Source organism: Gastrolobium bilobum, unplaced genomic scaffold (genome assembly GCF_033153095.1).
Source record: "Gastrolobium bilobum isolate Gb01-03AN ecotype WA unplaced genomic scaffold, APGP_CSIRO_Gbil_v1 utg14295, whole genome shotgun sequence".
Classification (NCBI taxonomy): Eukaryota; Viridiplantae; Streptophyta; class Magnoliopsida; order Fabales; family Fabaceae; genus Gastrolobium; species Gastrolobium bilobum.
This window is the reverse complement of record NW_026897499.1, coordinates 151,273-164,959: the sequence shown is the minus strand read 5'-3', so window position 1 is coordinate 164,959 and position 13,687 is coordinate 151,273. Positions and strand designations below refer to the sequence as shown.

At 34.8% G+C, this 13,687-nt stretch overlaps 1 protein-coding gene across 1 annotated transcript; it reads left to right on the top strand.

The window, feature by feature from the left end:
• Positions 1-5,254: 5,254 nt before the first annotated feature.
• On the top strand, positions 5,255-12,221 carry LOC133307438 (uncharacterized). The gene is made up of 10 exons (XM_061507949.1): positions 5,255-5,474; positions 5,600-5,721; positions 6,465-6,606; positions 6,695-6,976; positions 7,071-7,218; positions 7,900-8,847; positions 8,990-9,228; positions 9,334-9,407; positions 11,418-11,526; positions 11,943-12,221. The coding sequence occupies exons 2-10, from the start codon at positions 5,666-5,668 to the stop codon at positions 11,964-11,966; spliced, it is 2,022 nt and encodes a 673-aa protein (XP_061363933.1). The 5' UTR covers positions 5,255-5,474; positions 5,600-5,665; the 3' UTR covers positions 11,967-12,221.
• Positions 12,222-13,687: the final 1,466 nt, after the last annotated feature.

Below are 13,687 nucleotides of genomic sequence, written 5' to 3'. Positions count from 1 at the left end.
AAAACGAATCGAATAGTCTCTTTCCTTGCTATTTTTAACCTCCACTGCAATTGAACAACATGGATTAACGCACTTGCAAGTAGGAGTTGGTTGCAGTGCCTCCAATTCATCCCAAAGAATTTTGAGTCTAGTAAAATAATCAGAGATTGAGTTATCTCCTTGATGTAAACTGTAAGAACCCGCACCGTTAATTAAGGAAGTTAATTAATTAATTATGTGAAATTAGGAAATAATTCCATAATTGACCCTAATAATTATTATAAGGCTCTAATAATTATAGTAAGTGATTAAGAATGCTGAAAGTCGCTTTTCGGAAGAAAAGTGCAGATACCAGTTCTGCTAGTCGGTATAAATGCGTACCGAAAAAGTATCCCAGAAAATTATAATAAGTGCATAATAATTACTAGAATAATATGTAGGACTTGTAAAACGAGTTTCAAGTCAAAATAATAAGAACTGGTGCCAAAACCTAGTACTGGCTATGAAAAACGCGTACCGGAAAGGTGCTCCAAAAATTATAAGAAAAATATAATAATTCTTGTAAAATTGAGTAGGTTAAGAATCCAAAGTTTGGGATTAAAATGCTAAGCGAAGCAATTAAAGTTAATACTGTGCGTTAATTGGTTAAGTGACTATATATATGTTAGTTGGGCACAAAACCCTATAGATTTCTTATGTCCAGCGTAAGTGTGGTGGCTGACCAGCTTTCATGCTACTGTTCCATTGCTTCTTCTCCTTGGTTGCAAGCCTTGAAGGATTTTCTCTTTGGTTTTTCTTCCTCTTTCTCTTGTAAACACTTGGTGTGAGTGAGAGTGACCTTGGGGGGTGAGTGGTCAGCTTGTTGCTGAGTTGTGGACTCTGTTTTGAGGTGTTCCTCGGGCTGAAATTCTGAGTTGGAAAGGAGGAGCCTTTATCTTGGTTGTTGAAGCTCCAAGTAGCTTCCTTGTGAAGAAAGAACTCTTCTTGTTGGTCCATTTTCGTTTGGTGTTCAAGTCAGAACCTTGGGAGCTGGTTGTGAGCTCCAAGAGCAGCCCTTTGCCTCTGCTTTGAACCTTTGGTGAGTTGTACAACCTTGATCATGGGTTTTTATGGGTTAAAGGTGATATCTTTGCATGTAAATGGGTTAAGCAAGTAACCAGCTGGTATGTAAACCTATGAGGGTATAAAAAATGCATGCTTTAACTTGTTTTAGTGTTAAAAATGGAACCTTGGAAGGATATCTTCGCGAAATGCAGAAACTGCATTCTGTCGCGAAATATCCGGATATCTGCTCGTAAAATATCCGGATATTGGATATCCGGATATGGGGATCTGGATACCCGGATATTAGGATCTGGATATCCGGATATTGGATATCAGGCTATTCCCCGAGGAATATCCGGATATTCTGGGTTTGCGAGGAACAGTAGCGTACTGTTCATCCAGAACTGATCTATGGGTTTGTGGACTCTAGATTGATGAAGTTGAACTTCTGTAAATACTTAACTAAGTCAGAATCAGTGGGATTAAGGGCTTATGGCTTGGTGAGAAGCCTTAAGACGTAAAACGTAATGAAAAGATGTTGTCTTTATGTTGTATACTTGTAGAGTATGATTGTTGATGTATTATTGGTCCATATCAGATTGTGATTCTGCTGTGTTTGGACTTTGAGCTGTGGACTCTTGGCTTTGGGTGTTAGCTTGCAAGGTAAGCTTTCGTGTCCTCGGTTTAGCCATATTGTGGTTCCACCATGTCCCATGGGGGTATGGTTATATGCATGTTGTGTTACATGCTTTGGATATTTTGAAATGCTTTTGAGCTGATATGTGCAATGGCTTATAATATGTATGTGTTGTTTCCACTTAGTCGGTAAGCCTGAGTATGTGGCGTCATACAAGAGGGTGAGTCCGTGGGTGGGTGCAAGTAGCGTCTTGCATATTGTGTGGGTAATAGACGTATTCCTGCATTTCTCTGATCAGTAGAATAGAATTGACACACATGACATGATTATCTGCTGCATTGCACTATTTTAGAACTGATGATGATAAACTGCTTTTGAACTTATATTGCACATGTAAGTGAGCTTGGGGTGGAAGATCCTTGAGGACCCCTTGTCTTCCTGAGATTTCTTGTTTAGAGATCTCACCCCACGTTTGAGGAATGCTTATTTCAGGTTCAGGTAGTATGGTGACTGATGCCTCTGGCGGCAGGAGGCAAGAGCTTAGCTGATGATTATTGCTGTTATATGTTATATGCTGGCATGACTGGATTGGATGCTGTTTATGTTTTCCGCCTTTATCTTTATGTTGCTGTTGAGTTGAGACTTATGTGGGCTTTGTTGCCTTATTTGGGTGAGCGTGGGAGTTGTCCATGCCACTATGTTGTTAGTACTTTTGAGTTGAGTTGTATAAACTGTTAGATGGTCTGGTCTACGTATTGTAGTTCCGTGACTAGAGACTCACACTTATGTTATTTAATCAATGAGGTGTTTCAGCTAGCTGTTTATTGCAATATATATACAGGCGATGTTTTGAAAATGGTTAAGTAATCAAGTTGGTAATGATTAATGACATCATAATTGAAAAGAAAAAGATATTCCGTATTTTTAATTAAGCGCAGCTTAATACGATAGTATGATAACATTACCGGATATACGGGGTGTTACATAAACGATAGATGTCATCCTGTAAGTCTGATATTATGAAAATATCAGATTGAGAAAACCTTTCCTTGAGGTCTTTCCATACATCATATGCTTTATCCATCCACAAAATGGATTGAGATATGGAACTTGTAATCGAACAATGCAGCCACGAAAGGACCATAGTATTGCATCTCTCCCAAACTAGAAAACGTGGATCTGTTGTGTCCGGTGCTAAAATTTTACCATTTACAAATGATACCTTGTTCTTTGAAATCAAGGCCATAGTCATTGCCCTGGCCCATCCATGGTAGTTCTTCCCGTTCATCAGATTAGATACAAGAACAAGTGACGGATTCTCACTTGGATGAAGGAAGTAGGGACTACCTGGATCTAACAAATCAATAAGACTGGTGTTCATAGGATTACCTTCCCTATGTGAATGAGTGCTTTCAGCTTCTTTCTCCATTGTAGGTCCAGAACTCTGATTCACCTTCTTGTTTACAGAGAAAAAATGAACAGATCTATCAGCATCAGAATCGAATCGACTTGCATGAGGAGAAAAACACAAAAAATCAAATCGAATCGACTTGCATGAGGAGGAAAACACAAAAAATCAAATAGCATTTATAAAAAATGACGTGTGAAATAGCAAAGCTTGATATATGTGAATAATTTTTTTCTCTTCTTGTTTATATTCTTTTATTTTTTAATGCATTTAAAAATTTCTTTAAAAATGTATATATATAAAATGTGCAAATATAAATAAAATTTTCTGGGTTCGCCGTTGCCATTAGTTATGGTCATAAGATTACTAAGTAAGAGTTATGTGCAGGTATGAAATTATACAGTTTAAGATAATAAGAAAAAAATAAGTTATGCATTATGTCAAGAAAAAGAAAAGTAAAAAAATCAATTTACATAGTTACATAGGTTAACAATGATATTTTGATGTAAGTTTCCGCTTAAGCATTTATTTTATATTGTGCTTTTGTACCATATTTATGTTACCTTATTATTCTACAAAACAATCTTAAGAAAAAAAAAATCCGAGCACAATCAAACTGACTTTAATTTACTAATTTTCTCTTCGGTTATCAATTCATTAACTCATGGAAAATTGAATTTATTTGCGGTTACAAGAGAGCATGATTGATTTTTGATTGTCAATTCATAATGCATGGTCAAAGGAAAAAATAAAGGAGGGAATCAATCAAATGATTATTTTTTTGTGATTATCATTTTTGTTTTAATGGTAGATTTTTTTTTTTTCTGCTGCCACTGAGATATAAAACAATGAGAGAGAAAATATAGAGGAATGAAAAAGAAAACAATGATGGGTCCATTCCTATTTTATGTCTCGATGTCAAAATTGTTTTTTTTTTTTGGAGTTACCCAACCTTAACTATCTCTTTGAGACGAGTTGACTCCCTCCGGTATTCCCACGAGCTTCGACTCTTGGCAGTTAAAATCGAAATTTTACCTAAAATCAGAAAAAAAAAAAAATCTAAAACGTATAATTATAACGTAAAAAAAAATCAGAAAAAATCGTAAAAACGTATAAGCGTTTGAAATTTTGATAAAATCGTTTTGATTAAAAAAAATCGTAAAATCGTAAAAATACAGATTTAAATCGAGATTTTAATTATCGTGAAAATGATAATTTTTTTTTAGTTCTCTTTTGATCACTAGCAAAAATCAAGGTGAATCAATCGAAAAAAAGGAAGAAAATTAAAAAAATAAAGCAAAATGGGGAAAATTTATAGGATGGCTTGGCAAATTAAAAAAAGGATACATTATAGTAAATTGGTTAATGAAGAAATCCCTTGTCCAATCAATCAAGAACAACAGAATGGATGAGGAAAAGAGCATATAAAGGAGACTTTTGATTTTTAATTTTGATTTAGGTTTAATTTTTGATTTTTTTAATTATTATAATTATTATGAAACTTGCATACCATTCTTTAATTTTCTAGTCTATTTTTGCCTAGAGCTTTGCATGGGAATTTCTTAATTTGAGCTAAAGGCATTGGGCTTCCACTACATACCAATTTTTTTGTCCCAATTTGTACATAAATTATCAAAGTGATTCCATTTAACAAAATATTCCTTTACTAACTATTTGACACTCAACTAGAGGAACAACTCATACATAATATATTAAAAAAAAGAAAGAAATTGCACCATAATATTCTCCTCCTAATAATTGAATCCATTTAATAATAATATCTAAAAGACAAAACAGAATAAACAACAAAATTTCCATCAATAATTATCACGCAACCCACGTAGAAAACCCCATGCTATTTCGGAACTAGTCTTATCCAAGTGCATATGCTCACGTTTCCTATGTTTTCTTCTCTCTGTCTCCCTCTCACTCCTTCACATCTTCTATTTTCTTCTCGTTATTCCTTTTCTTTCTCTCCGGCAATAGAAAATTTACCATTTTACCCTCGCCAGCACCGCCTTATTCTTGTCCTTTTTCTCTTTACTCTATTTTTAAGGTTTATTAACAACACACTGTTAAAAAAAAAAAAAAATTAAAAAATGAAAAGACTAACGTGTCCTTAACGAGTTCAACTACTTTTTCTCTCTTCTTCTCTCTCTGTGTGTGTGTGGGAGAAGCAAATTGAAATTGCCATCAAAGCCAACAGAAATTTGCTGACACACGTTGAAATCTCTCTGCACAGCCTTATTTACCCGCATTTATGCAATCTTCTCGCTCCATTTAACTCTTATCCCTTTTTTGCTCTATTTTTTTTTTTTTTTGGTATGAAGTTACTCGGTCCTTGTTTCATTGCGTTCTCACTCCTCGCTTTTCATTCTTCGTTTTCATGGAATATCCATTTCTCAGGTCCTCTTTCTATGCGTATTTCGCGTCGATTTTATTTATTTATTTATTTATTTTGGTAGAATTGTGTGAATGCATGCGGAGAGTAATGCTTATTTGTTTTATTTTTTTGGTGGAATTTGAAGCAGGTTCTAGTGGGAAATTTGGAGATTTTTGTGATAAGAAGGGCTTTGAGGGTGTAGTTTTTCTTCTTGATGGGGAAAGGTGACGATGGACGCTGCATTTTCCCTCTTACAAGTTTGCAAATTGGGTATGTTTTTTTTTTTTTTCCTTTAATGATGCAATGTGAAGTTTTGTTAAATTTTTTATCACATGGTAATGGGTGCTTTTTTGAAATTGGTGGTGGATCTAATTGATTTATTTATTGGTGAAAGACTTGGATTTTATTTAATGATGCATGGCGGTTCCCCCTTTGTAAGTTAAAATTTTTGTCATCTTAAAATTAGTTTCGTTCGCAATGTTTGTTGTTGGTTCATTCATGAGGTTGGTGCAGTGTTGTGCGTCTTTTTTTTTTTTTTTTTTCTTTATAAATTTAATTATTTAGCTCTAAGTTTTTTCTTATGCTGCTTTGTCGCTACTATCCGCAAAAGGTAAGCATTTTGTTTTTCAATATTCTGAACTCTACTAGGTTTTGATCTGCATTGAACGAAGGCAGTTGAAAAATTATGAATTAAAGGTTGTTTTCTGGTTTCTTGTTGACAAAGGAATTGAGAGTGCTCTATGTTTTTGCAAGATGCAATGTGGGTGACCTTGTTCAATTTGGTATTTATTTAGTTTTGAGTTCTAGCTGCTTTCAGATTGTCAACTTGCAGGTCATATTTGCGCAGGAACTTTTCAATAAATTTCTTTGATAGTAACCAAAAAAAGTTTGTCTCAGTTGGTCGTTATCTACTGTATTTACATTGTTCAATAACACTGGGTTCGCAGTGTTGTTTTTTTGTGTTTCTGTATTTCTCATTCTGATCCAATTCATCTTTGTGATGCATGTTGCAGAGACTTGCAATCTTATTTTGCAGATCTTAGCCTTTTCCTTGCCAATGATAGTAAAAAAATGTATATTTTGGTCGACAACAGACCATGGTTGAGAGACCTTGGTTCACGGGGAGCACACATTTGGCAATTGATGGTTACCAAGGTTGCTAAACACACCATAAGTATTGGAAGTTATTTGCATTTAGTTTTTGTCCTAGAGTAAAAGTCATATCTTTTTTATTTATTGGCAGTCAAGGTTATCCCCTTTTGCAAACAGCAAAGCTCGAAGAGAGAGAAAAGAGGGGAAGGAGATTTGTTCTGAATCAAGCACAAGTAAACCAACGAAATTTATGAGATGGTTCTCATTGATTGAAGCAGTGATGCTATCAAGAAAGAAAGTTTTACTGCCTGTGAAAAACTTAAGGAATTCTTTGCAATTCAGCAGTGAATTGCATAGAACACTGTATGGCTTTATTGTATTTGAAGTTGCATGGAGCAGTGTTCGTGGTATCAACTACTTTAATGAGCTTCAGGTACTGGATCTATTTGACAATTGACACGCTTCTTGTTATTTTCACAGTTTACTTCTATACAGTCATTTATTAAGTTGTTTCATCTGTTTTGCAGACTGATACATCACTGGCTATCGAAGCTAAACTCATGAAAAGATGGGAATTTGACAGTATAGCTCAAGCTGTGAGCTGTATGTCTTCATGGTTCTCAGGAACACTATCTGAACAACTGCTTTTGAAAGAGCACCTGGATTCTGCCTCAGGTAGTAACTGGGATTCTCATTGTTGCTTCCATGCGAGTGTGCATAACACATCTGAAGTTAGGATATCCTTAATAACAAGCATCTAGTTGTTTTAAGCATTTGTATTTCATGTAAGTAGAAATAAACATATGTATGGAGAGATCCATGCATCTCTCTCTGCACACACACATCTTATATAAAATTGCTATATATGATTTATTTAACAATAAGTTTAGGTTGATAGGATCCTTATCTAGGGAGAGACGTTGTCATGTTTTGGTGTGTTATAAAGAATAGAAGATAAAGGGACAAGATAGACCACATCCCCCTGTAATCCCCCTCTAACCATCCACTTTTCCTTAGTTTTTTTTTTTTTTTTTGGGTGGGGTGGGGGAGGGTAGGAAGGGGTGGAATGCTGCGATTTTTATTTAAAATTTTTTAAATATATTATTTCTTCCTCCTCTTATACACACCGCGCTACACATAGGTGCTATATTGGATTTTTAAACTTATGACCCTTTTCCATTGCCGTTCCACCCTTTTTCATTCTTTTATAATCCATTGTAATTGTAGTTCTCAAATTTCCATTGAAGTGTTTACTGTTTCTTGCATATGATGGACTAAAGGTTGCAGTGATTCTTTAATTTCTGAATCAACATGAATTTTCAATAAACATTTCTTCTTTATCTGCAATTTTAACAGGGGAGATATTTTATGATGCTGGTGAACATTTTTCTGGGACTATTTCCATTGATGATGACGATAACATCTGCAATGATATTCTAGATGTTGAAGATGGTTTGGGTACCACTAATGGAGTATATTCTGATGATACTGAAGAGACGGCAGACATACTACACACACCTCCTCCTTCTGGACCTAATAAAAGAAGAAAATTAATGAATTGCTTTAGTTCTGGAGTTGAAGTTAATAGCTATTCAGCAGCTGAAATTGACAACTCATTGCATTATTCTCAGAGCTCTAACTGTACTTCTGATGATACAGTTGAAACCACTCAATATAGCGATGTTCTACTATTGTTTAGGTTTAATGATCATGATCTGCCATTTAAATTAAGGGAAGTTATAGTATCTGATTTGCGATTGCTTACTTTGTTAGAGGCTGGTCTTCCGTCTTGGGTCATCTTCCTTCAGTCATATCCAGTATTATGCAATCTTTATCGTCCTTGGATGTGCCCGCTTGCAAGACTGTTATATTTTCTGATCTCATTTGTCACTGTCCTCATTGGATTCTATGATTTATACAAAAATGTTCCAGTTCTTAAGGCAACTGCGTCTCGTATATGTGGGCCACTTTTGGATTGGATTGAAACTTGGGAGATGGTTTCAAGGGTGAAATACTTAGGGACAATGCTTTTTCTACATAACTTCCAGAAGGCTATTAGGTGGTTTCTTGCCTGTACCCATACTGCGCGATCATTCTTTTCAGTTCTTGTTCAACCTCTTGCTGAGTCACTAGTTGAGATCTTTGGATTTCTTCTCCCAAGCTTGAAACTTTTATTTGAATTAGTAGAAAGCATCATTTCTGTCATTTGGTTTGGGATTGAGACTTCTTTCAATCTAGTGGGAGATGTGCTGGAGCTTCTCTTTTCACCATTGTGGCTTGTTGTCACTGTTGTTTGGAGCATTGGTAGGTCATCATGTGTTTTAGGCTTCTGGTTCTGTCTGTTATTTGTTAAACTTATCCTTGTTTTTGCTAAACATAAATTGTCATTTGATATACAAGTTCTTCTACTGATTGCTCACATGTTCTTTTCTTCAATGTAATGCAGCTACTCGTATCTTATATCCTTTATTTTGGATTCTTTGGGAAATACTATATGTTCCTGTTCGTCTAGTCCTGGCGATATTCAATTTTGCAGCTTTCGTATGCTCATGTATTGGTAATGTACTTGGAGACACGTGGCAGTTTGTTAGTAGCATTTTCCAGTTGGTGTCATCTTCCGAGCCAACAGTCAGCTCCTATGAAGTTTCCATGTGGCGCTCTCTTTGGAATGACCTTTTTTCCCAGGTTGTAAGATCACACACACACACACACACACCACATATTGGATGTACGTGGTTTCGACAACAACAGTTATCCTGATATGGTATATTTTTATATTTTCTTTTCCAGATTTTCCGTGCTCTCAAGAGTATACTGTATGGGTTTGTTGCCTTTTTCACAGCCTGCAATAGGCATCGACTAAGGTATGTTTTTTTCCATTCTTGCATTGAAAGAGAATGAAGTGATATCATTTCATGTAAATGTTGGTTGTGTGATGGTTGAATTTCTGTATTATAGCTTAAAACACTGTTTTATATAATTTCTTGAGCAATTGTGCTGGCAATTTTAATCATATGGTCAATCTTATATTTAATGGTAAGGAATTGACAGTGAACTATCAATATTAGAGTGATGTGTACTAATCTAAATTTCAAGGAACACATTGTCTTTTTTGGTAGAATGATGAAAATTAGTGTTACAAATTAAGCCTATCATTGCTTTTAGGTGTAGAGATTTAGTTACAACGGGGCATGTACTTCATCTAAGTGTGAGAACTGTGGAATCCAAATCTATATGGTACACAGTTGCCAAAATTTCTAAATTGAAGAAAATATTGTGATTTATGAAGACCTATGTTCAATGGGGAAACAATGTGTTGGTTTTGAACTTGAGGACTCTGGAGGGCATCCTGATAATTATATAGGTTGTAGAGAGGACAGTATCTCCCTGGAGTTAAGATGGTACATTAATAGCCTGTTTGACCAAGTCACCTCCAACAAGTTTCTATGTTTCAGTTTCTACATTTCCGTTTTGCAGTCTCATTTTGTTAAGGGGTGTATGTTCACACATGAACTTTGATGGATAATCCATGTTTTTGGAGGAAGGACCCAAGCATGGAGTGATGATATTCTCGGCAACTGTCAGTTCATAGTACATGAATTCTAGTCTGAAACTTTCTTTGCACCATGTTGTTGAAATTCTCAAATATTTGGCCCACGATGACTTTTCTTTCATAAGGAATACCCATGTAACTCTAGCGTGGTTATCAATGAAAGTGATGAACCATCTAGAGCTTGGGTCCGACTTGGCACCGTGGATTAAGGAGAAAGGTTGGGATGTATATGGTTAAGTAGGGTAAGAATTTGGTGTATGTTTGCACATATAACACACTTCACACTAGAACATTGAAGGAATCTTGGGTTTTTATTGAATAATGAAGGAAACATTTGTTTCAAATACATAAAGTTGGGTGGCCTAATCTTTATTGCAACAACATTATAGAATTTCTGTTAGGAGAGGATGCTGCATAAGCATGAGCTCCTGATTTTTTCTTATACTCTATGATTCAGGATTTTGTTCCGTTCTTACTAGCATTCAAAACATGTAAAGGATTACCTTTTTTTGCTAGACTTTGTACCAATATTTGTTCTAACATTCTGCATTGTCTATTGATGTGGTTTCTGCATTAACTTCCAGAAATTCATCTAGGTAACATAGATCTGAAACTAAAACTTGATATTCCTATACATAATTTTTTATCTTGATATGCCTATTGCTATAAGGAAACGTGTGAAGTCTTACCAGTATTCCACTGGAAATTATTTGTCTTATGAGAATTTGTCATAGGGATACAAAGCCTTTGTCACTTCTCTTGATAGCGCATTCAAATAACTAGGGATATACACAAGGCACTTAAACAACCAGAATTGACAGCTACTGGGAGGAATGACACTTGGGAATTGTCTATACTGCCAAAATAAAAGAAATCAGTCGGGTGCAAGTGGGGATTTTTTAATCAAAATCAATACTCTAATGGGAGTGTGAACAAGTTAAAGCTCAGTTAGTTGCAAAAGGATTCACCCAATCCTACTAATATGAATATCTTCTATGCTGGCAGATATGTTGTTTGGCAATATCATAGTAGCTTTGATATGTGCTGAAATTAAGCATTTATGATAGTGTGCACTGTGCAGGAGTTTACATGAGCACTATTTTGTCTATAGAACAGGTGGATTGGAATTTCACTTTTATTTTTTGGATGACACTCCTTATGTAGTTTGAACTAAAATTGTGTCACTGGATGTTTGATTGGCTGTCGACAGTTGTGTGCTTCAAATGAAAATAATTATTACGAACACAAGTCATTCTGTAGAGTCTACCAATCAAGCAAATATAATCTGTCACTGACTTTAATTTGGGATGATCATATGCAGCATATACAATCATTTACAAGAGTTTATCCGAAGATTATATCATCAGTGCGGAAGATCGCGGCAAACAGATTTAAGAGACAGTAGAAAAACTTGTTTAACACTGGACGTGGTAAGAACTCTCAAACTAAGTAGAATGCTGTTTATTGTGGAGAATCTTATGCTAACTCTTGTACAATGAGCTTTGTGATTTTTCAAGATCATTGTTCCATGTTTATGTTGTATTTAGTCTTGAGGAAAATAATCTAAAGGAGGGAGAAAAACTCGCGGAATGATTTTAAAAATGGGATTGTTTAAAGCTTGCATAAAACAAATCAGTAACATGTCCCTTCTGGGAAATTTAGTTGCTTCTACCAGCATTGCTCCATATTGTAATAATTTATTTTAAAGAAATTAAAGATCTTCCGTTGTGTGCAAATATATTTGATGGCATTCTTTGGTACATACATACTGCATTGTTGCATGAAATAAGTTATCATTGAAGGTATTTGTTGATCGTTAAGCTCATTTATTGACTACAAATTCCAGGAAGAAGAAAAGAAGAAAGTTTAATTATATCAAGTCTTCTCAGAGACCCCTCTCTCTATTGCAAAACAACTTCCTAACATCAACCGATAGCACAGAAACGCGGTATTCTGGTGTGTCATTGCATTTTCAGCAAACTCCATATGATTACCCATAGGAATTTTTAGATTCTTTTTCTTTGTAACAAATTTTGCTTTTACCTTTTCCTCTTTAGCTCCCTAAGTTTCCGTCTATTATCTGATGATTTTCATAGTCGAAGTTATCATATGTATATACAGTGTGTACAGGAAACATGTAAATTTAGTCAAAGTTAAAAATTTCCTTCTATGTATATTCAAAGTTGAATAATTTATAATACATAAATTTTGTACAGTTTATAGACAAATTTGAAAACCACTTGTTTATTTATTGGGGAGGAAATCAGATATCGAAGATAAAGAGACGTGTATTAGAGCAATTGCTGTGCATTTCCAAGTTATATATTAAGAGACACGAATATCAGTTTCAATTTATGTGGCTAACACTCTAATTAGTTGCAGAGTTCTATAACTAAAAGATGCTTTCTCCTTCTGTGTTTTATTTATTTAACGGGCATGTGTACTTGTATTATTGAGTAACCCTGTTGCATACAATACCCAATGTTGACTTATTGTTATGTAATTAGTCATCCCTGAATAATAATTACATTAATTGTAAAGGTGACAAATCAGTAGTATAGCAGTAGCCTACTATAGTAGCCTTTTGCATGTGTATTAGTTTAGGAAGAAGCCATTTTTGTTGGAGTTCATCCAGAAGCATTGAATCAATAAGTCATTTGTTTTCTTCTGGTTATCGTTCTGTTCTGTCTTTCTTTGAATTTTGGAGCTTTGACTCCTATCATGTTGCTACACATTGACAATAACGAATAGACCAATTATAAGAGTGTGGGCTAAGAGGATAGCGAGGGCAAGAGGATCACAAGGGTCAAAGAAGCATTGAATGGGTTTGGTTGGGCGAGAGCTTTGGGAAGATTATATGAATAAGAGCCCTATCATAGCCGTTTGGTTGAGGAAATTTTTTTGGAATAATAGAGAAATATAATAGATAGAGAAATGATTGAAAAGTGAGATAGGTAGAAAAATATAAAAAAAAATTGTTTGGTGAAGAAAAATTTTACTGAAAAAATTAGGTAACTTTATGAAATCAACAGTGCATTAAAAGTGAGATAATCGGTTTTCCAAAAAATTCCACCTTCAAATTGGGTTTCTAAACAGTGCGGATATCTATGTTTCTCATAAATCCATACAAATTGCATAGATGAGTTTTTGGTGAAAATATGTTGAAACAAACATGGTGTTTCTAAAAGTCATACTTGAGAAACATAGATATCTCTTGAAAAGCTCCAAACCAAACACCACCTAAAGGAAGATTGCAAACTTTTAGAGGGTGAATTTCTAACGGAGTAATTAGCTTTTTGGCCATTTAGGAAATAATTAGTTTTAGGGTAAAGTGTGTGTCATTTTAAAGGATGTAAAATTGTGTCATTTTAAGAGAGAGAAAGAGATAGATAAAGGAGGAGAGAGAGTTGACAAAAAAAATAAAGGTGTGGGTCTCACTTCTCTGTGAGAGTGAAATGATATAAGTTGTGTCATTTAAAATGATAAACACTTTTTCCTTAGTTTTAAGCCTTTTAAGGTTATTTTTCAGCATTTGGTGTTATTATATTCAAAGGACTTGAAATACTAACATGTCTCTTGACTTTTAATATT

Coding starts and splice junctions, on each gene's coding strand:
- LOC133307438 (XM_061507949.1), top strand. CDS start 5,666: ATGGGGAAAGGTGACGATGGACGCTGCATTTTCCCTCTTACAAGTTTG. Junction 6,607..6,694: donor GGCAATTGATGGTTACCAAG/GTTGCTAAACAC, acceptor ATTTATTGGCAG/TCAAGGTTATCCCCTTTTGC. Junction 11,527..11,942: donor CTTGTTTAACACTGGACGTG/GTAAGAACTCTC, acceptor TACAAATTCCAG/GAAGAAGAAAAGAAGAAAGT.